This window comes from Raphanus sativus, chromosome 5 (genome assembly GCF_000801105.2).
Source record: "Raphanus sativus cultivar WK10039 chromosome 5, ASM80110v3, whole genome shotgun sequence".
Lineage (NCBI taxonomy): Eukaryota > Viridiplantae > Streptophyta > Magnoliopsida > Brassicales > Brassicaceae > Raphanus > Raphanus sativus.
Genome location: NC_079515.1, coordinates 14,347,962 through 14,370,364, shown reverse-complemented (window position 1 = coordinate 14,370,364; position 22,403 = coordinate 14,347,962). Strand labels below are relative to the sequence as shown.

The 22,403-nt window shown below is 41.5% G+C and overlaps 1 protein-coding gene across 1 annotated transcript; it reads right to left on the bottom strand.

The window, feature by feature from the left end:
- Positions 1 to 18,807: 18,807 nt before the first annotated feature.
- Positions 18,808 to 20,627, bottom strand: LOC108805107 (serine/threonine-protein kinase RIPK). The gene is made up of 4 exons (XM_018577074.2): positions 20,157 to 20,627; positions 19,929 to 20,064; positions 19,692 to 19,828; positions 18,808 to 19,610 (listed from the first exon to the last, which is right to left on the bottom strand). The coding sequence occupies exons 1-4, from the start codon at positions 20,562 to 20,564 to the stop codon at positions 18,897 to 18,899; spliced, it is 1,395 nt and encodes a 464-aa protein (XP_018432576.1). The 5' UTR covers positions 20,565 to 20,627; the 3' UTR covers positions 18,808 to 18,896.
- Between the last annotated feature and the right edge of the window lie 1,776 nt (positions 20,628 to 22,403).

Genomic DNA, 22,403 nt, shown 5'->3' with positions numbered 1-22,403 from the left:
ATGAATGCTCATTTGCTTCCAAAACTCAAGCATCTAATCTCTTAGGTTGAATGTTTAGGAAGCAATCATTAAAAATAAGTCTAATAGCCATCTTAACACCTTTAACAACAAATCTCTTTGGTAGAGTATGTTAAAAGCTTAGGAGAGTTGGTTCAGACATTTCATCAAACACCTTGCGGGTGGGAAATGTCTAGAACTCAACTTTAGAGAGGCCAGCCCTAAAGAAGCATTAAAAATACTCTACTAGCAAGGAATAAGAAGGATCTACACCTAAACACCTTAGATCAAGCCTAATCACCCTTAATCTCCCTAACCCATGAATCCAAAAGTGGATCTACTCACTAATCACCATAATTACTCTTGAACCCATGAGGTTTCCAAGCTTAATCATGTTTAAGAAAGATCAATAAGAAATTATAAACACTCAAGAACACACAAGAAGATGATGATTTGATTCAAGGAAAGAACTTTCACCAAAAGGTTTTGTGTTTCTTAAGAGAAAATAAGATAATCTCTCCAAAATGGAGATTACAAGTATTTATACTTAGGTTTAGGGTAAAGAGAGACACATATGATAAAAGACTAGAATGCCCTTTGTACAAGGCTAATTAGAGCTTCAAAATAGTGTTTAAAATGACCCAAGGTCGAATTGGGTCGAACCGGACCGGTTTGAGAAAACCAGCCTCGACCATGGTCTCTTCTCTTCACGCCCGGCATGGTGATCCTGGTCCTGCATCCCGGTCCTGCCCTGCACGCCCGGGTCTCGCTTCACGGTCCTCCATCCCGGTCTGGTCGAGCACGCCCGGGTCTCGCTTCACGGTCCTCCATCCCGGTCTGGTCGAGCACGCCCGGGTCTCACTTCACGGTCCTCCATCCCGGTCTTGTCATGTCCCTAGTTCTAACTAAGGCATCCGGACGGGCCATGGTGCGGGGAGATGAGCTGGCCAGGTTATAAAGATCTAAAGGCAAGCGTATCATGGTCCAAACTAAGGGTTAAGTGTATCAGGAAGCTGAGACTTGACCAGAATAAGAAGGAAAGAAGGGAAAGATAGCTGGATGAGTGATCCGGAAGCTGGATATGGTCCGGAGGCAGCTCAATCAGCTAGGTGGAGCTGGTAGGAAGCTCACACAGTCTTGGGCAGCTCACTGGAGCTGGAGGAGTAGCTCACTCAGCTCAGGCAACTAGTACTCAGCTCAACTCAGCTGAACTAAGTGATGGAGTCTTGGCCGGTCTTTGCGGACCATGAGTGGTGATCATGGACCAGATGATGGTCATGGACGTCCGGTGGGTCAAGGGAGCTTTGGCAAGTGAGCTAAGTGTTTGTGCAAGCATTTGGGCTTGAGATCGATCAGCCCAAACGAAGAGAGGAGCAGTTCACAAGCGGTTGGACGGTTTTGGAGCGGTTTGGGCGAAAAGGTGTCCGTTGGCCAAATGACCAATCACATCGTCCGGACGGTTGCCAAGCCCCTTCCCTATAAATAAACCTCTCCTCTGTCGACATAAATAATCAGAAACAGAAGGGGAAACTCTGCCCAAATCTCTACAGAATCAAAGGGAGAAAAGAGAAGTGTGACCGCAAAGGCAGTCCGTGTGAAGGCAAGGGGATTCCGGTGGGTTCTAAGCCGTGGGCAAGTGAAGACTTGATGGAAATGGAAACCAGAGGAAAGGAGAAGGCTGCAGAGAAGAGTGTGGGGGCTTCCGAACACACACCTAAGGTACTGGATGCAAACCAAGTACAAACCGCCATGAATCATCCATCCGGGTGATTTGGCCGTTTGATCCATGAGTGGATGGTTGCATCTATTGTTCTTTCTCTGTCAATATAACTCTTCTCCATCATATTCTGAAGTTATTTATGGGTCTAAACTCATGAACACGCCACCAAGGCTTGGCTAGATCAGAGTAATCTCTCCATGGCCTTGGTTGGGCATGTATGGTCTGATCTCATGCTTCTAGTGGGAGTTATTGGGATTTGGCATTTGATATCTCTTAGTGGGGATTTATAATGAATTATCAAAGTGATAGAACAATTTTATATGATTGATTTCGAGATGGTACCATGAGGCCGGTTAGGTTGTTCATGGCCAAGATCAATATGATCAAGGCCGGTTCTGGGAAATCCGCTTGGACCATTCTCTTAATCATGAATTATCATGATTTATCAGGTGTTTTAATTGGTTTTAGAATGAGTAAATCAATGGGTCACAAATCGGCCAGAAATGGACTAAGTGTCCAAACCATGCTTAGGTTGTATATTGCTAGGATATCGGTCAGGATTCTTATGCATATGTGTTGTGGGTTTTGATTTCAGGTCCTGACAGGGATCGTGGTAAGGCTAAGGAGCCATGAAGACCTTGGCCGTGTGGGATGTGTGATGTAGTTCATGTTGTATACATTTGGATTTATCATAGCCTATTGTGCAACTGAATGATTTGAATACTTTGTATGGATCACATTTGACATATATATATAATATGATTGTTTGCCTTAAACTTCCGCATTGTTTTATTATTGCATGAACCTCAAATGATTGAATAATGACTAAGTAAAGATTGCACCATAACCGGCTGAATTACACTTAGAATTAATAGGTAAGGCTGCGGACTGGTTGGATCATGGGATCCAGGTTTGGGTCTTACAAGTTGGTATCAGAGCATGCTTGATCCTAGGCTGTTGGGTTAGGGCAGGTCATCACACATCCGGCTGGGTCTCATGGCAGGTTTTGGTATTGGTTAACATTAGAATTGCTTGAGGTTTGCAACTAAAAGATGTTAATCTAACCTTTGCCTTGTGTTTGTCTTTGTTGACCTAAGGGAACAAGGAAGAAGTCTCGGAAGAACAAGGATGGGACAGGGGCGTCTGGAGCTGGAGATGCCTCAGAACCCAATCCACAAGTGTTGCTGTCAGTTCCACCTGCTGGACATACCAGTGAGGTCATTCTGACTGAAACTCAAGTTAATCAGGCTGAGATTCAGTTGGGTGGAGAGGACAGACAGATGGACGAGACGGGACAACCAGTGAATGCAGCCAGAAGTCAACTGGGAGCAGCTGGTGGACAGCAGAGGAATGATGTGGAAGGTGAAGCTGAGTCCTCAGGGACTGGTCACCGAGTTGATCCAAACATCCAGAGGGATGGGAGGATTGGACCGGATGAACCAATGGCTGAACCAACCATGAAGCAGATACTTGATGCAATCAAGTTGATGGGGAGTCAGATGCTGGCAATGACCCAAGTGTTCACACCAGTTGTGAATTCATCTGTGGGTCAGACTACTCAAGCACAAGTGATAGCTCCTGGAACTGGTGTGACTGGTGGATATGTGGCGCCTCTTGCTGAGGTGATTGAGTTGGATCCACCAGTGGGAACAACTAAGAAGGTTGATTACCTGAAGGTGCTTGAGCACATCTCTCGTTTGGGAACCAAACACTTTGCTGGAAGTGCTGATCCCATGGAGGCAGATGAGTGGAGGGACCGTCTGGTCAGAAACTTCAAATCCACAAGGTGCCCTGAGGAGTACCAAAGAGACATAGCAGTGCACTTCCTGGAGGGAGATGCACACAACTGGTGGCTGTCCCTGGACAAGCGTACCAATGGTTCCATTGTGAAGTTCTCTGACTTTGAGGTTGAGTTCAACCACAAGTACTTTCCAGCTGAGGCATGGGACCATTTGGAGGCAAAGTTCCTGGACTTGGTTCAGGGTAAACGGTCAGTAAGGGAGTATGAGGAAGAGTTCAACCGGCTCAGGAGGTATGTGGGTAAAGAACTTGAGGATGAGAAGGTTCAGGTCCGCAGGTTCATAAGGGGCCTAAGGCCTGAACTTAAGACTTATTGCTCAGTCCGCACCTTCAACACAGTTTCTGAGCTGGTGGAAAGGATGGCAATGCTGGAGACCAATCTGGCTGAGGAGAACAAGCACAAGCTGAAGAGTGTGGTGGTGTCCTCTGGTCAGGGTGGTGACAAGAAGAGAAAGAGGGATGCGGCTGAAGGGGGTAAAACCTCAAGTGGTAGGCCAGAGTGTCCCAAGTGTGGTAAACACCATGGTGGAGAGTGCTGGAAGGCAATGGGAGCTTGCACCCGTTGTGGCAAGATGGATCACTCAGCTCGGGATTGTCCAGGTCTGGATAGGAACCGTGGGCAAGGCTCGACCAGTGAGGCCAGGACTTGTCATCAGTGTGGCAAGAAAGGGCATTTCCGTGTGGACTGTCCCCAGTTGCAAACTGGACAAGGCAAGGGCCGTGGTGAGCAGAACCGGCCAGACCCCAAACAAGGCCAAACTTCAGCACCTCGAGTCTATGAGCTTTCAAGGGATGTGGATGAGTCCGGACCCTTCAAGGCGATCACTGGTATAATTCTAAACCCATTCTGTTTAAATTTTTTTAAATTTATTAGAATGGCATGGTATGGAATCTAGGATGGACTAGATACTTAGATAAGGTCTTATGTAGGGACCTTATGTATTGGTGGTGTGGAAACACATGTATTATTTGATACTGGAGCTACACATAGTTTTGTGAGTCCAGATATGATTGGAAAAGGTATGTTCCAAATGGGAACTAGGGATGATCTTGGCTTGGTGAGTGCAGCCGGTGGGCAAATGATGCACCCACTAGGTCTAGTCAAAGACATTCCAGTAATGATCCATAGTAAGGCAATGCCGGTGGATCTGATTGTGGTCCGCCTTAAGAATCACGAGGTGATCCTAGGTATGGACTGGCTTGGCAAGAATCGGGCCACCTTAGACTGTCATCGAGGAAGGGTGCAGTTTGAGAGTGGGTGTGGACCCCCGATCAAGTACCAAGGTATTAATCCGGCCTCTGGATGCTTAGTGTTATCAGCAGTCCGAGCGGCAAGGATGTTGGAACAAGGTTGTGAGGCTTATATAGCCACAATCACCACTAAGGAGGTCGTAGGGGATGGTGGCCCGGACGGGATACCGCTGGTCAGTGAGTTTGATGATGTGTTTAGGTCACTACAGGGCATTCCCCCTGATAGGTCAGACCCATTCATAATAGAACTGGAACCAGGGACGGCCCCAATGTCAAAGAGCCCATACCGCATGGCTCCAGCTGAGATGGCTGAGCTAAAGAAACAACTTGAAGAGTTGCTAGAAAAGGGGTTCATACGCCCAAGTGTATCACCCTGGGGTGCACCAGTCCTCTTTGTCAAGAAGAAGGATGGTAGCTTCAGGTTGTGCATTGATTATAGAGGGTTGAATAGGGTGACTATAAAGAATAAGTACCCATTGCCCCGGATTGATGAGTTGCTAGATCAACTAAAGGGAGCCAAATGGTTCTCCAAGATTGATTTGGCATCTGGTTATCATCAAATCCCCATTGCATCAGGAGATGTAAAGAAGACAGCCTTCCGGACTAGGTATGGCCACTATGAGTTTGTGGTTATGCCATTCGGACTGACTAATGCACCAGCAGCCTTCATGAAGATGATGAATGGAATTTTCAGAGAGTACTTAGATGAATTTGTAATCATCTTCATTGATGATATACTAGTTTACTCTAAGACCCGGGAAGACCATGAGAAGCATCTCAGGTTGGTGTTGGAAAGGCTGAGAGAGCAACAATTGTTTGCCAAGCTAAGCAAGTGTAGCTTTTGGCAGAAGAGCATTGGCTTCCTAGGACATGTGGTGTCTGAGGAAGGAGTGTCTGTTGATCCGGAGAAGATCAAGTGCATACAAGAGTGGCCAAGACCAAAGAATGCTACAGAAGTAAGAAGCTTCTTGGGTTTGGCCGGATACTACAGGAAGCATGTCAAAGGGTTTGCAAGTGTGGCACAACCTATGACACAACTTACTGGAAAGGATGTCAAGTTCATCTGGTCAGAAGCTTGTGAAAAGAGCTTTGAAGCCTTGAAGAACATGCTGACCAGTGCACCAGTTTTGGTGTCACCTGAGGAAGACCAACCATATGTGGTGTACACGGATGCTTCCATTACTGGATTAGGCTGTGTGCTCACACAGAATGGGAAGGTCATAGCATATGCCTCAAGGCAACTCAGGAAGCATGAGGGCAACTACCCAACACACGACCTGGAGATGGCCGCAGTGGTATTTGCCTTAAAGATATGGAGATCATACTTGTATGGTGCCAAGGTTCAGATTCTCACTGACCACAAGAGCCTGAAGTACATTTTCACTCAACCTGAGTTGAATTTGAGACAAAGGCGGTGGATGGAGTTTGTGGCCGACTATGATTTAGACATTGCCTACCACCCAGGCAAGGCCAATCTAGTGGCAGATGCTTTAAGCAGGCGTAGGGCTGAGGTATCAGCTGAGAAAGAAGCAGAGATCCTGGAAGGGATGGTCCGGTCACTACATCTAGACACCATGGCAAGTGAGGATGAGCCTTTGGGTTTAGAGGCTGTGAACCAGGCTGATCTGCTTACCAGAATTCAACAAGCCCAAGGCTTGGATGAGAATTTGCAAAAGGTTGCAAAGAATGACAAGACTGAGTATCAAGTCACAAGTAATGGTACCATTTTGGTACATGGGCAGGTTAGTGTTCCTGGTGACCGGGGACTAAAAGAAGAGATTATGAGTCAGGCTCATAAGTCTAAGTTCTCAGTGCACCCGGGCCTAAATAAGATGTACAAAGACATCAAAAGGTATTACCATTGGATCAGGATGAAGGCTGACATTGCTGAGTGGGTGGCCAAGTGTCCTACTTGTCAATTGGTCAAGGCTGAACATCAGGTTCCAAGCGGTTTACTACAAAACCTTCCCATACCAGAGTGGAAGTGGGATCACATCACAATGGACTTTGTGACTGGGTTTCCCACAACCAGAAACAAGAAGGATGCAGTATGGGTGATTGTTGATCGCCTGACCAAATCTGCACACTTCTTGCCCATAAAGAAAGGTGATGGAGTGGATGAGATTGTGAAGATCTATATGGATCAAATTGTGAAGCTGCATGGAGTGCCGGCCAGTATAGTCTCAGACAGAGACCCTAGATTCACTTCTTACTTCTGGAGGGCTTTTCAAAAGGCTCTAGGAACAAGAGTGAACATGAGCACATCCTATCATCCTCAAACGGATGGTCAGTCAGAAAGGACCATCCAGACATTGGAAGATATGCTAAGGGCATGTGTTCTAGATTGGGGTGACTCATGGGAGAAACATTTACCACTGGTGGAGTTTGCATACAACAACAGCTTCCACACCAGCATAGGTATGTCTCCTTATGAAGCATTGTATGGGCGGCCTTGCAGGACACCTTTATGCTGGACCCAAGTGGGGGAGCGCAGCATAATAGGTCCTGAGATTGTGGAGGAAACCACAGAAAAGATCAAACTGGTCAAGGAAAAGATGAGGGAAGCTCAAGACTGCCAAAAGAGCTATGCTGACAAAAGAAGGAAACATCTTGAGTTTGAGGTTGGTGATCTAATCTATCTCAAGATGATTACCTTCAAAGGTAGGGCAAGAGTTTCTGGAAGAAGGAAACTAGACCCAAGGTTCTTAGGTCCCTTCAGGATACTTGAAAGAGTTGGGGCAGTGGCTTACAAACTGGATTTGCCATCTGAAATGGATGCTTACCATAATGTATTTCATGTGTCTCAACTAAGGAAGTGCCTAACGGATCAAGACATTGTTTTGCCAGAGATTCCAAAAGATCTTGGTAAGAACCTCACCTTAGAAACAAGGCCGGTTCGAATCATTGATCGAATGGAAAAGGCAATGAGAAAGAAAACAGTTCCTATGCTAAAGATTGTATGGGAATTCAATGGTAAGGACATTATCACTTGGGAAACAGAAGCAAGAATGAAAGCTGAGTATCCTGAGTGGTATAGTCAATATGTGGTTGGAGAATCATCCAACATGAACTCGGGGACGAGTTCCTTCCAAGTGGGGGAGACTTGTCATGTCCCTAGTTCTAACTAAGGCATCCGGACGGGCCATGGTGCGGGGAGATGAGCTGGCCAGGTTATAAAGATCTAAAGGCAAGCGTATCATGGTCCAAACTAAGGGTTAAGTGTATCAGGAAGCTGAGACTTGACCAGAATAAGAAGGAAAGAAGGGAAAGATAGCTGGATGAGTGATCCGGAAGCTGGATATGGTCCGGAGGCAGCTCAATCAGCTAGGTGGAGCTGGTAGGAAGCTCACACAGTCTTGGGCAGCTCACTGGAGCTGGAGGAGTAGCTCACTCAGCTCAGGCAACTAGTACTCAGCTCAACTCAGCTGAACTAAGTGATGGAGTCTTGGCCGGTCTTTGCGGACCATGAGTGGTGATCATGGACCAGATGATGGTCATGGACGTCCGGTGGGTCAAGGGAGCTTTGGCAAGTGAGCTAAGTGTTTGTGCAAGCATTTGGGCTTGAGATCGATCAGCCCAAACGAAGAGAGGAGCAGTTCACAAGCGGTTGGACGGTTTTGGAGCGGTTTGGGCGAAAAGGTGTCCGTTGGCCAAATGACCAATCACATCGTCCGGACGGTTGCCAAGCCCCTTCCCTATAAATAAACCTCTCCTCTGTCGACATAAATAATCAGAAACAGAAGGGGAAACTCTGCCCAAATCTCTACAGAATCAAAGGGAGAAAAGAGAAGTGTGACCGCAAAGGCAGTCCGTGTGAAGGCAAGGGGATTCCGGTGGGTTCTAAGCCGTGGGCAAGTGAAGACTTGATGGAAATGGAAACCAGAGGAAAGGAGAAGGCTGCAGAGAAGAGTGTGGGGGCTTCCGAACACACACCTAAGGTACTGGATGCAAACCAAGTACAAACCGCCATGAATCATCCATCCGGGTGATTTGGCCGTTTGATCCATGAGTGGATGGTTGCATCTATTGTTCTTTCTCTGTCAATATAACTCTTCTCCATCATATTCTGAAGTTATTTATGGGTCTAAACTCATGAACACGCCACCAAGGCTTGGCTAGATCAGAGTAATCTCTCCATGGCCTTGGTTGGGCATGTATGGTCTGATCTCATGCTTCTAGTGGGAGTTATTGGGATTTGGCATTTGATATCTCTTAGTGGGGATTTATAATGAATTATCAAAGTGATAGAACAATTTTATATGATTGATTTCGAGATGGTACCATGAGGCCGGTTAGGTTGTTCATGGCCAAGATCAATATGATCAAGGCCGGTTCTGGGAAATCCGCTTGGACCATTCTCTTAATCATGAATTATCATGATTTATCAGGTGTTTTAATTGGTTTTAGAATGAGTAAATCAATGGGTCACAAATCGGCCAGAAATGGACTAAGTGTCCAAACCATGCTTAGGCTGTATATTGCTAGGATATCGGTCAGGATTCTTATGCATATGTGTTGTGGGTTTTGATTTCAGGTCCTGACAGGGATCGTGGTAAGGCTAAGGAGCCATGAAGACCTTGGCCGTGTGGGATGTGTGATGTAGTTCATGTTGTATACATTTGGATTTATCATAGCCTATTGTGCAACTGAATGATTTGAATACTTTGTATGGATCACATTTGACATATATATATAATATGATTGTTTGCCTTAAACTTCCGCATTGTTTTATTATTGCATGAACCTCAAATGATTGAATAATGACTAAGTAAAGATTGCACCATAACCGGCTGAATTACACTTAGAATTAATAGGTAAGGCTGCGGACTGGTTGGATCATGGGATCCAGGTTTGGGTCTTACAGGTCTGGTCGAGCCTAAGAGAGTTCTTGGTCTGCTGAGCTTCATTCTTCACATCCTTTGGATCTTTGAGCTCTTAAACACCTCACATCATCTCATAGTGTGCTCCAAAACCTGATAGGGACATATGAATGCAATATGGATCCTAAAGACACTAAAATCTAAACTATATGACCAAAATGCATAAGATATGAAAGCTAAAAACATGTAAATATGCAAGATATCAGTAGGCGCCCTTGTTTGCAACACCCTCAGCTTGATTTGCCAACACTGGTTTTCCTTTGCCTCCAAAGAGATCCACTGAACCTTGCTCCTTCTGGATTTGAGCACACACTTCTTCTAAGGTTGGTAAATTATATGCCCTTAACATGTGCTCGATCAGGTCCCTGTAACCTGAGTTTAGAGTGAGAAGCAGAGCAAAGACTTTGTCTTGCTCACGCTTCTCATTCAATACACTAAGCTCAACAATACACGGCCTCAACAACTCCAACTCAGCCCACAAACTCTGAATTTGTCAAAATGCTTGTTGAAATCTATGTCTTCTTGATGGAGGGTGTTGATGGCTCTCTTAACTTCAAACACTCTGCTCAGATTTGAAATATTGTTATACACTTTTTGAAGAGTGTTCCGCAATTCTTTGGAAGTTTGATAGTGATATTCTATATATTTTACCTTATTTTACCTATAAGTTTCATATGTTTTCAAAGGTTTTATATGAATTTCGTAACTCTTTTAGAGATATTTCAGGTTTAAGTACCCATTGTAATAAAGTGATGATGATGGAGAAATTTGGAGCCTTTTTTGGAGATATTGCATTTCACCCTCGTGGAGCTGACTACTAAAGAGAGTATCGACCGACGTATCAACATCAGTATCGATCGACAGAGTATCACACGCGTCGATCGATTTCCTATTCGCCATATTGGTCGATGCAGAGCCACGATTAATGAAGATTAGAAGATTTACGAGTTTTTACCCAAAAGTTATCATATTTGCACCATGCACCCTAGCCGCCTGTTAGGCCATACTATTAGGGTTTTTGTATCATTTAAATAAAGAGGCACTAAGAAGAGAAAAAACAAGCAATCAAAGAGGCTACAAGCAAGTCACCAAGGAGTCAATAAGGAGAGAAGTAATAGCTTGGAGAGTTAGTTGGAGAAGAAGACTTTTACCCTGGAGAGAGAGATCTGAGCTGCATAAACAGTGAAGATCTTGAACTCCTTTGTTTTCTTACTCTATTACTATTTTCATTAAGTTTTATTTAAATATAATTCAGACCATCATGATCATGCTTCTTATGAATATGTCTGAGTAGTACTACTGTAAGATTTAGGTTTATCAAATGTTGATTTATGTATTGCTGATCATAATATGACTGTTATTGCTGATCATAATATGATTTATGTATTGTTGATCATAATATGACTGATTGTTTTAATACTAGAATGAAAAAATAGATGACAAAAAAATAGTCTTTTTCATTCTAGTTGTGCTTAATGCTAAGTAAAGGATTGATCACCCTTGACTTAGATATTATGTTTAATTTGCGCAAGCGACATCATGGTAAATTTCCTGAAAATAAACTAGTATGATCTGATTAATTAGCTAAAAGCGAAAGTTGTCCTAGTTGATCTGAGAACCCTTCAAACCTGCTCGGTAATGCTTACTGGAAGACTAATCGATCGATACGACATTAGTGTCATCGATCTATTATCTGAAAGGCATATCGATCGATTGTCAAGAGACACATCGATCGATTCATTCTCAAGAACATAACATACGACAGTTGACTGTCTTGAGATCCAGCTATTAGACAATCATATAGATTGTTCCTAAGAGTTTGAGTTCGAGAACAACCATATTTAAAACTCTTATAACCCCTAAAAACAGCATACTTGTCATACCTAAGATTTACCTTGATCTAGCTATCTCCCTGAATTGATAACAAACCTCATTACAATAAACACGAACAATTCTCCTGTTCATCGATCGATTATAGCATAAGCATATCGATCGGTTTTCCTGTCTGAACCATCATTCATTTAATTTACTGTGTTGAAATTATTCAATCTAGCTTTATTTCGAAGACTATAAGATCTATTGTGTAATCTAAGAGTCTCTGTGGATTTGATCCATAAGTACTGCAATTGAACCTCTTTTGATGAGAGTAAAATTGCTCTAGGATAATTTGAGCACATATCAAATTTGGCGCCGTTGCCGGGGACTCTTTCTTATTATCACAGAAAATTAAATGCCGCCACTCGAAGGGATCATTTTCCTCTATCCTTCATCGATCAAATGCTTGAAAGATTATCAAATCCCCAATATTAACAGTTATTCTGGATTTTTCCAAATCTTTATTCACTCGGACGATCAAGAAAAGACAACTTTCACATGTCCTTATGGAACATTTGCCTATCGAAGAATGTTAAAATCTACACTCAATATTTTTAGTGTTTGTAAAGTAAACTGGGGAATGACAAAGGATGTAGGCAACGATATCCTTAGAACACAACGATGTAATCGGAAATCAGTTGACAAAAATAGACTTTTATTGAATAAGAGATCGATTACAAGGGATAAAAAATAGATCGACTATAGCAAAGAGATCGAACAAGATCAGCTACTAAGACAAAGTAAGAAAGATAAAAGTGTGTGATATGCTCTCTTTCTCTCTCTCTCTCTCTAGGGTTTTCGTTGTACCACAAACGTTGATCTCTCTCCCCTTTTATAATCTTGACTCCGACCCTATCGTAAAAAACTCCGTGATCTCTGACTCCTCCATCGACTTCGTCATCACATCGAGCTTCTCTTTCGGGCCTCAACCTTGCGGCCTGCTACCTTAAGATAGGCCCACTAGCCCGATTGTCCAAAATAGGGTCCAACATTTGTCCCCCAGCCCAGTCGATTTACTTCAGGAAGTCGAAAGGGAGATAACATTTTCTTTTGGTCACGAATCTTGGAACTGGGTCGCCACGTGAATCCGTCTGATTTGACATGTCAGACACTTTTCTAGATCGTTTGGTTTACATATATAGTTCGTGGTTTTAATTGCGGTAACCTCCTTGTAAACCGTCTTTTTCTTCCTATTTGTTTAGTTATTTTTTCGGAGTGGATTCATCTTCTTCTTCATCTCGATCTTACTCTTTTCTGCAATTACTCTCTCCACTCATATCTTATGGCAAGAGATAAGCATGGCCCGCTCACAGGGGAAGAACTCGAGATAATCCAAGAGCTTTGGGGACTCCCCTATGCCGTTGAAGTCGAGCTTCCTGATGGAGATACCCCCGAGAACGTAAGGCCGGGGTACTGCAGAGCCTTCATGGCTCATTTCCAGGATGCCGGCTTATCGTTTTCTCTTCCTCCCTTCCTCTTAGAGCTTTTGGCGGAGCTCGAAATGGCGTTCACTCAAATTACTCCGAATTTCTTTCGTTATCTCATGGCCACATACATTCAAGCCAGAGAGGAAGGTCTGGAGTTTGGATTGGCGGAGCTGAAGCAGCTTTATACCTTGAAGCGGAACAACGGCTTTCCGGGAACGATGCTCCTGGCTCCGCGCGAAGGCCGCTCCATTATCAGCTGTATTCCCAACAAAGACATTAGGTGGAAAGACAATTCTTTTGTCTTTAAAATCAGTCCGGCGACGATTGGCGACTTCGGTTTTTCTCGGATCCCAGGGAAGTGGAAGGAGAAAGTTGGTAAGCGATTTCTTCGCTTTTCTTTTCGGTATATTCATTCGTCATTTTTAGGTAGTGTGACTCTTTGTTGCTTCTCAGAGCTATTTGGTTATGCTAATATGACTCCGGAGTTACGAGGGTTAATTGCGGCACTTTGCCGGGGTGGCTGTCATTGGTCCTCCTTCACTCCAGAGCGGATTCGAAATGCTTACGCTCTGCCTCAGAGTCTAAACCGTGCTGCTCCTATCGCGCTTGCGGAACCAGTTCATCCCCAACAAGATCGCAAAGGGAAAGGTAAATCGTTTTACTTGTCTACTATAATGGTTTTGTGGATTTGACGCACAATTGTTGCTTGATTTCTTTTAGGGGTGAAGAGAACAGAGGTTTCAGCGGGCCCTTCTGATGCTTCCTCGGATGTTGAACCTTTGAAGCGACTCGGAGAACCCCGGAAAGACGGATATTCAGGTCGAGATCTTCAGGCTACGCCGGTGTCGGTTGTTGCTCTGATTCATGGGACCAATCGGCGTCTCATGTCCCGGTTGATTTGGATGCTGGCATAAAATAAGGACTTCCAGATGCGAGCTTCCTACTCTGGAGCAGATGCGAGGTCGCGAGGCCTACGTTCAGATGGCTGTTTCGAATGCTAAGGTAAGGTGTTTGCAAAGATCTTTAGGATATCGGGATCGTTGTTTTAATCTCCCCTTCTTTTCTATTCTTTTTAGGCTACGGAGGCCAGAAATGAGTATGCTGCTTTGATGGAGACACGGCTGGCGAATTTTCCGAGTTGGGAAGAGCTCGAAGCCCAGCTTACTATGATTCAGCAGTTGCGATCCAAGCTAAGTGCATCACAGGCGAGCGAGCAACAACGAGCGAAGGAGGTTGAAGACCTGAAGGTGGCGTTGGCGGCTAGCGAAGCGGAGAAGGTCGCAATTATGGGAGATCTAGACTCACTGAAGGAGAAGTTCAAACGAGAAACTGAGGGTCGGGAGAGAGCAGCTCGAAAGGAGCGACGAGATGCCTGTCGGTTAATTGCTAAGGGGTACGACGCGGCCCTGGATAAGGCGAGAGATACTCTTTGTAAGAGGAAGGAGGAGAGTGCGGCGGAGATCCGGCTGCAGGAGGTTCGTGCCAAGATCGAAGCTTTAACTGAGTATGGGGAAGGCGGCTTCGAGCTTGAGGTGGAGGTGGTGCGCCTTAAAGGTATGGAGATGTCGATGGAGATTGATTACGGCCTGGCCGTAGTATCGGATGATTCCCTTAGGTATCTCGATCTTCCTCAGGTTTCCGAGGATTCAATCAATCAAGGACGTTCTGGAAATTGAGCGACGTCGATCTGATCGGTGTCTTTTGTGTTATTTTATTGTTAAAGACTTTGTTGTTTATTATTGTAGTTTGCTTCTTTTTTTATGTTTGTGTTAGTTGTTGTTGAAGAACATTTTATATGTTTTCAATGGATTAACGAATGATACCTTTAACCACATGTTTTTTCTTTTTGTTTGAGCCTGTGTTTTGTATCTTTCTAGATATTAGTGAAGCGGAAACTGATCAGGAATTTGCTTTGTTAGCGTTCTTGTGACGGAACAATGTTGTGTTAGGAGATTGTTTGGTTGTTTGGGCTGCGCTCAATGTTGAGCTGCCTACGTACCCTTTTTCGTGGGATCAAGCCGATTCGTAGTTCTGAAAGTTGTTTTTTATTTATGTCGTTGGTGGCTCCCAGTTCGATGTTTGATTGGAGATGGGACGTCGAAGTTAACTGTAGTATTTCTTGAGATTGTAAGCGTTCCACGGTCTTAATTCAGGGTGTCCCATTTTGCATTTTTCCAGCTCGTTGGCGTTGTCGCGTACTTCTTTCGTTATTTTTATTTTGTAAGGACCTTCCCATCTCGTTCCTATTTTTCCTGCGCCTTTTTCTTTTGTTCCGTCGAACACTTTTCGTAGGACTAGGTCACCGATTGAGAAGTTGCGGTCTCTTACGTTTGAATCATAGTAGCGAGCTGCGGCTTGCTGGTAGTTTTGTATGCGTACTGCTGCTTTTTCTCGTCGTTCTTCGATCATGTCTAGATGGTCGATTAGCAATTCTTCTTTTAGTTTGACGTTATCTGGGCACATCCTTCGTCGCTGGGATGGTACTTCGATCTCAGCTGGTATTTCTTCCTCGATTCCATATGAGAGGGAGAATGGGGTTTCTTGGGTTGCCGTATGGGGCATTGTTCGGCAATGCCCAGAGCACGTCGTTCAGTTCCTCTCTCCATTTAGATTTTTTTAGATCAAGTCTCTTTTTTAGGTTGTTTACTATCGTTTTATTCGCGGCTTTGACTCCGCCCCTATCGTAACGAACTCCGCAATCTATGACTCCTCCATCGAATTTGTTGTCACATCGAGCTTCTCTGAGATGCGATCACCGCTTGAAGATGACGGCGGTTCTTTTCTATGCGATCTCAAAGGTGGCTCATGAGATGCTATCATACTTCTCGACTATGTTTGCTAGTTCCTCGACAGATTTAACGGAGATTACTGTCTCGAGATCACTATTAGGTAGATGACATCGTAGATCAGTGGAGTATCCACGTATTTCACATAGTTTTATCGTTAACTCTAGGAGAGAAAAATTAGAATCATATATTGAAGTGTTCTATAACAGACCAAATCCGTTGAAGATGACTAAAAAATTAATTATGATATTGGTTAAAAGGACCGTTTAAGGCGTATGTATTAAAGTACTAAAGTGATTAATTAAGTAAAAATGTTATTAAAGAATAAATGAAACATGACTTTCTAGTTAGGGTCTTTTTTTTAAATATCACACATGAATAAGAACTTTTTTAATATAATGGATAAGGATCATTTCCCTTTTTGTTTAAAAACTCTTTCAAATCTGTGAATTTCTTATTCAGTTTTTGAAAATCATATGCATAGGAATTAATTCTCTGCAAATCATTTTACCTTGATGATTGTTTGTGAAACACCTCTCATGATACTGGCGCATCAAAATAAGTGTTGATCAGTACATAGATCTTCACCGAAGAATCATCTCGATCTCGGCCTTCCTCCACAAACCATCCATCCAACTATCAAAACATCAGAAAGTTCGACCCAAACCACCCTCAATATCAACAAAGAGATTCCACACTAGTTAGGGCTTCATTAAATCCAGTTCGGATCCCTCAATACTGAACATCTTAAATAGAATTCTTCTTTTGTACACATGCATATATTCTTTCTTTTTTTTTCTTACTTCAGCTGTATTCCTACGATTTTGCACACTATTATCGTAATTTTAAATTAGCAATTGGGCATAGTGGGAGATTAGTAGGTGATTTGCAGGAAGTTAAGAGTCTTTACATGGAAAATCCAAATCGTTAGCTTCTCTGTCATTTGACTCTTACAAACTCTGAAGACCGATTTGGTCTCAGATATTTGTCTGCCAATTTATTAATATATATGAACGCGTAATTTAGATATAAGAAAACCAAATCCACAAGCTGTATCCAAATGATTCAAACTAGGTGACTATATAATATATCCCTAATCATCAAGTATTAGTAATGCATATATACGTACACGTCATTCGAGCAAAACGCAAACCAAACATGCTAGGATTTGTGAAAACCAAGATAGCTTTTTTTGAACATTAAATTTTAATCATAAGGAGAGAAGCATCCTAAAGCAGAGGAATTACAGAGGATCTTGAAAGAGCTGAAAAGAAAACCAAAATATTGTGGCCTGATATATAAAAATTCATGTAAATCCATGCCACTAACTCTAAGCTTGATCCTAAATGGTTTGGAGGTTTTCTCACGTCCACGGCAGATAATTAGTCGCCTTCATGACAATTCAGTTATGATGCAAAAATTGGAGAAAAATATTATTTTTGTTTTTAAGTTGGAGAAAACTTAATATCCACCATAGGAATGTCCAAATATTTTAGATCTTATTTACAAATATTAATATATTATATGAGATTGATCAAACTAAGTGGTTACAATAGAAAGAAAAAATAGTAACTTTTCCCTAGCAAAACATTGAATACTGAGAAAGAAGAAATTCCTTTGATTTTTTTCTGACCGAAGTTAACAGTTGATTCCTATGATGCTTAATTAGTTTCAACGAGTCGAACTGAATCATATGGTAACATTCCGGTTCGAACTGAATCATATTGTAACATTAAGGTGGTATATGAAAAGACCTAAAAGAATTGATTAGTTATCCATTAAAAATTTCAGAATTAAGCGAATTGATAAGTTTGGGTTGAAGTAGTTGTAAGATGGTGATATATTGGATAGTGATTCGCGATATCGTACGAATAAAATTAAAATAAATAAAAGATTATGTGATGATTGGAGGGTCAGTAAATAAGACTTTCGATTTTTTTTGGAAAAAATAATTCACCGCCCGTCGCATGGAATGTGACCTATGGACGTGGAAGGCCTATTAGCCATGAGCAGTCGGAGCATTGTAAGTAGTATCAGAGCAGAACACATACGAGTTTGAGTCAGTAAGAGCTCACACTAATTTGGGTAATGATTCTAGACGCAACATGAAAGAGGATGAATTATAACATCCGGTTTGTCAAGAAATTGATTTAATTATCTATGTCGTCAAATAATCAAATATATTTATCTTTTCGATCAACTATCCATTTAAAACTTCAGAGTTAAGTGTGTTTGGACTCGAGTAGCGGAATGATATGTGATCTATTGACAAACTGGTTCGCAATATCGTGCAAGTGAAGTCAAAACACGAAAAAAAATATTTGGTGATTACAAGGTCAATGAATAAAACTTTCGAGGTTTCAAAAATTAAAGGAAGGTTTCTTAGCCGTAGACGGTCGGAACATTATATATATACATTTATCAGTTTTATAAAGATTACATATCTACAGTTTATAATTAAGAAATTACGAAATGAAAATTTTTTATGTATTGTATTTGTTGTGATTAGGCCTAGTTGTGATCACGGATGTATCGTGGTGGTAGTTTTAAATTTTCAAAGGAAGAAAATTATCATTATGATAGTTTTTCAAAGAAAATGTGCCAGACGCTATTAAAAAAGTTTTAGTAATAATAAAATGAGTTTTTGGTTGGTAAATCTTTTGTCGTTGCGGTGAAGAGTTTATCATTCCTATTGTTGTCAACCAATAAAATGGTAAACCAAACTCAGACCAAAGAACAAAACAGTATAAAACGATGCTTTGAAGTTGTACTGACACTATCATAGCTATCTTTTACTACTCTCTCTTAGTTCATTAAAATCAGAGTATTGCCCTTTTAATGAGGAAGTGCATAAAAGCTGGCGAAAGACAAAAACGAAGAAGCAAAACGGTGAATAACGCGTCTTCTATATATACAAGATGTTCATAAAGAATAACATCATGTTGGACCACTCTGCATACTTTGATTTGATCAAACAAAACAAACGACAAATATATAGAAATGAAATTGATCCCCAACGAAAAGACCATCTAACATTTTTCACAAAAAGATATTTGTATATAAAAAAACAATTTCAGAGATGAAAAACAATAAACTATTTAATTATTTACATAAGACTTTTTTATAATAATAATTTGAAGAGTAGGTGAGACCAGAAAACTTAGTACCGTTCGCCACCAGCCTCACTTCTCATAGGCGAGTTCAGTCCATTTCTCAAAGTTGTCCGGTGGTTTCCTCCGCCGGGCGACTTAGGTGTTGGAGACTTAGTCCTAGGAGAGTTAGCTGTTGGCGATAATCGATGATGATGATTGTTTTCTCGATGATGATGACTCTTACGAGGCTTATTACTTTCCCTAACACGACCTTCGTCTTCTCTATTATCGGAAACTGACTTCTCGGGAGTGTTCGGAACCGTGTAAGTGAATGTCCCCATGGGAATATCATTATAGTCCTTAAGATCGTTGAGGATAGAGACGACCGTGCTCATACAAGGACGGTTCTTGGGTCGATGGCTTAAGCACAGGTAAGCCAAAGCCGCTGCTTTCTTTGCACCTGCCTCTGAGTATTGACCTTCAAGCCTCGGGTCCATGATCCTATCAAGTTTACGAGCGTCCTTTAGCATTGGACGAGCCCAATCCACAAGATTTTGTTCCCTTGAAGATCTTTTCTTGTCTACTGATCTCCTACCGGTCAAAAGCTCGAGTAACACAACTCCGAAGCTATAGACGTCACTCCTCGCTGTTAGATGACCGGTCATGATGTATTCAGGTGCTGCGTAACCTTGCGTGCCCATCACGCGCGTTGAAACGTGCGTGTCGTCTCCTTCTGGTCCGTCTTTGGCTAATCCAAAGTCAGAGAGTTTAGCTGTGTAATCCTGAAAATAAAACAATTTGAGATTAGAACTTGAAAGAGAGTTTGAAATTCAGAAGTTATAAATTTGAAACTTATTGCTTACCGAATCTAACAAGATATTGGAAGCTTTGAAATCCCGATATATTACAGGATTTTTTGCTTCATGAAGAAACTGAAGACCCGTTGCAGCTCCATGAGCGATCTTCATCCTCGTTGACCATGGAAGCGACGCTGAATATCCTGTAAATTTGAATTATAAAACCATGCAATTTAGAAATTTAATTTCTTGTCGGAATTTCGTCGTATTTAATAAACAAGAAACATAGATATAGAAACTTACTTCTGAAAAGTTGATTCTCTAAGCTTCCACGAGGCATAAACTCGTAAACAAGAGTCCTATGTTCTTCCTCGCAGCAATAGCCAATCAGTTTCACAAGATTTTTGTGTTTAAGTTGTCCGAGAAACATGACTTCTGTCTGAAAACCATAAAACAAAAAAGATTAAGAGCCAGAACGAGTTAAGAAGATTAATTAATTAGGGGAAACTGAAATAGAATGAAATTACGAACCAGCCATTCACGGTGACCTTGAAGACCTTCAAGATCGAGCAATTTAACAGCAACAGGCTGAGCTTTAAGACCAGGACGAAGCTTATCATCAACAAATCCTTTATGAACAGGACCAAACCCTCCTTCACCGAGGAAGTTGGTTGAGGAAAAACATTGTGTAATGACTTTTAGCTCGCCGAGCGTGAATTTGTGAAGATCTGAGCCAGCGAGAGAAATCGATAAGTCTTCTGATAAAGTGTTGGAACTCGGGTTGCTCAAATCAAGAACCGATAGTCTCTGAAACGAGCTCTGTTTCTTGATGACCTCATCTTTTCTCTTGGGTTTCTGTGGAGGATCCATTGTGATATCTGGATCCCCTAAACAGCTAGCGACTAATGATCTCCAAGAGATTTTCTTCTTCACCGCCATTTTTGATTTTTTGTTTTTCTTTCGTGTTGTCTGTCTGTCTTGTTTTGGGTTTGGAATATTGGAGGAGGCTTTTAAAGGTCACGAGGAGAGAGAAAAAGAAAGACTTTAGGTTAATTATTAGATTAAAATGTTCAATTCAAATCCATCAACAACTACTACTACTCTTTTTCAACTTTTAGGGGTCGCTTTATATTTTACTAACCGCGGTTTGACATTGTAAATGTTTATCATACGCTGTCAAAAACAATTCTTCATTGCTTACGCGCAAGTTTTCCTTTTATAATTTTCTGTGTGTTATAAATCATGAAGTTTTTTTTTATCTTTTCTGATGGTTGATGTCTGAGTTCTTTTTTGTGCATGTTAATGTCTGAGGTTAATAACTTCAAATAGTTACCTTCAAACCCCACTGAGCCACAATATTTTGCCAGCTAAGAAATTACATACGAATTTTTTTTAAGAGTAGATAATTGTGATATTAGAGCATCCGCAACTGTCTACCTCCACTAAAATCCTTAAAAAAGTGATTTTTTATTTCTTAATTATTTTTTTCGGTTTAAAAAAAATTTCTAATCAATTGCGGGCCACTATCAGTGAAGCCCGCAAATAGTTAATAGAGACTCCACCGAATCAATCCTTAGCTAAAGAGTTTTGAGCTTTTGTTGGCACAAAAACATAAATGAAGTGGGACCCGTATAATCTATATATATAAAAGAGAGTTGAATCTCTCCTGCTGACACATCAGCGTCCACGTCATAAATTAGAAATCTCACGAGTTGACACATCAGATACGCACCGTATCACTTAAACTTTGTTCTCTCGAAATGGGCTTCGCAGTGGGCTTCGTCCAGCGCAAATAAAATGCTCTTCGGCACTAGGCCCATCGACACTGTTCTACGGAATCCCTAAACAGATGTTCTCCTTCGTGTTCTTCGTCTGTTTTCATTTGGCGCTGAGACTTTCTAGATTCTGTAATGGTGTTTGTGGTTTAATCTTAAATCGTCTTTATTCTCCATTCCACTACGGATCAACCTATTGCGCTCTTCGTCTGCTAGATCCTTATATATATAAACCTTCGATGCGTCGTTTCCGGCAAAATCTATAATCTTCCGGAGATCGCGATCTCTTCATCTCTCTGAAAAAGGCAGCGTCTTGTGGGGTTGGCAAGCTATTCGTCGGCGAGCAGGTGAGGCCAGCGACCATTGGCATTACCCGGAGCAACCACAACTTCAAGCTTTCTGACTATACAATGTCCATACGCTTATGGGTATTCTCAAACCTTGGATATATTATCAAATATATAAGATACTCCAATTTTTCTTTTTCTTTCCCAGCTTTAAAATACTCCAAATTTTGTGAGGCTCATAATCCGTTCGTGGAATATAATTATTTATTTTATGGTTATAGTTTAACTTGCAAATGTATGATTATAAATACAAACAAAAGTAATTTAAAAATATATATTATAGTTTAACTATGTTTTCGCAAATGAAATTTCTATAAATTCTATATGTATTAATGCTTTTAAAAATATTAATAAACTTTAATATAAATATAAATCACTGTTATAGAACAACTTACAAAATCCAATCAAATGACATAGAAGATTAATCTTATTTCTTCTAAGAATAGGAATAGATGAAGTAGAATAAAAAAACTTATATGATGTATAAATCTTTATAATTACACATTTTGAATGATATAGATGATATAAAAGGGAAAAACATTGACAATACAAGTTAGATCAAATATAAATAAACAAATAAAACATATTTGGATATTCTCATTTCTAAAATAAAACTATACTGTATAGGAAAATTGGTCAATTGTAATAAAATTATG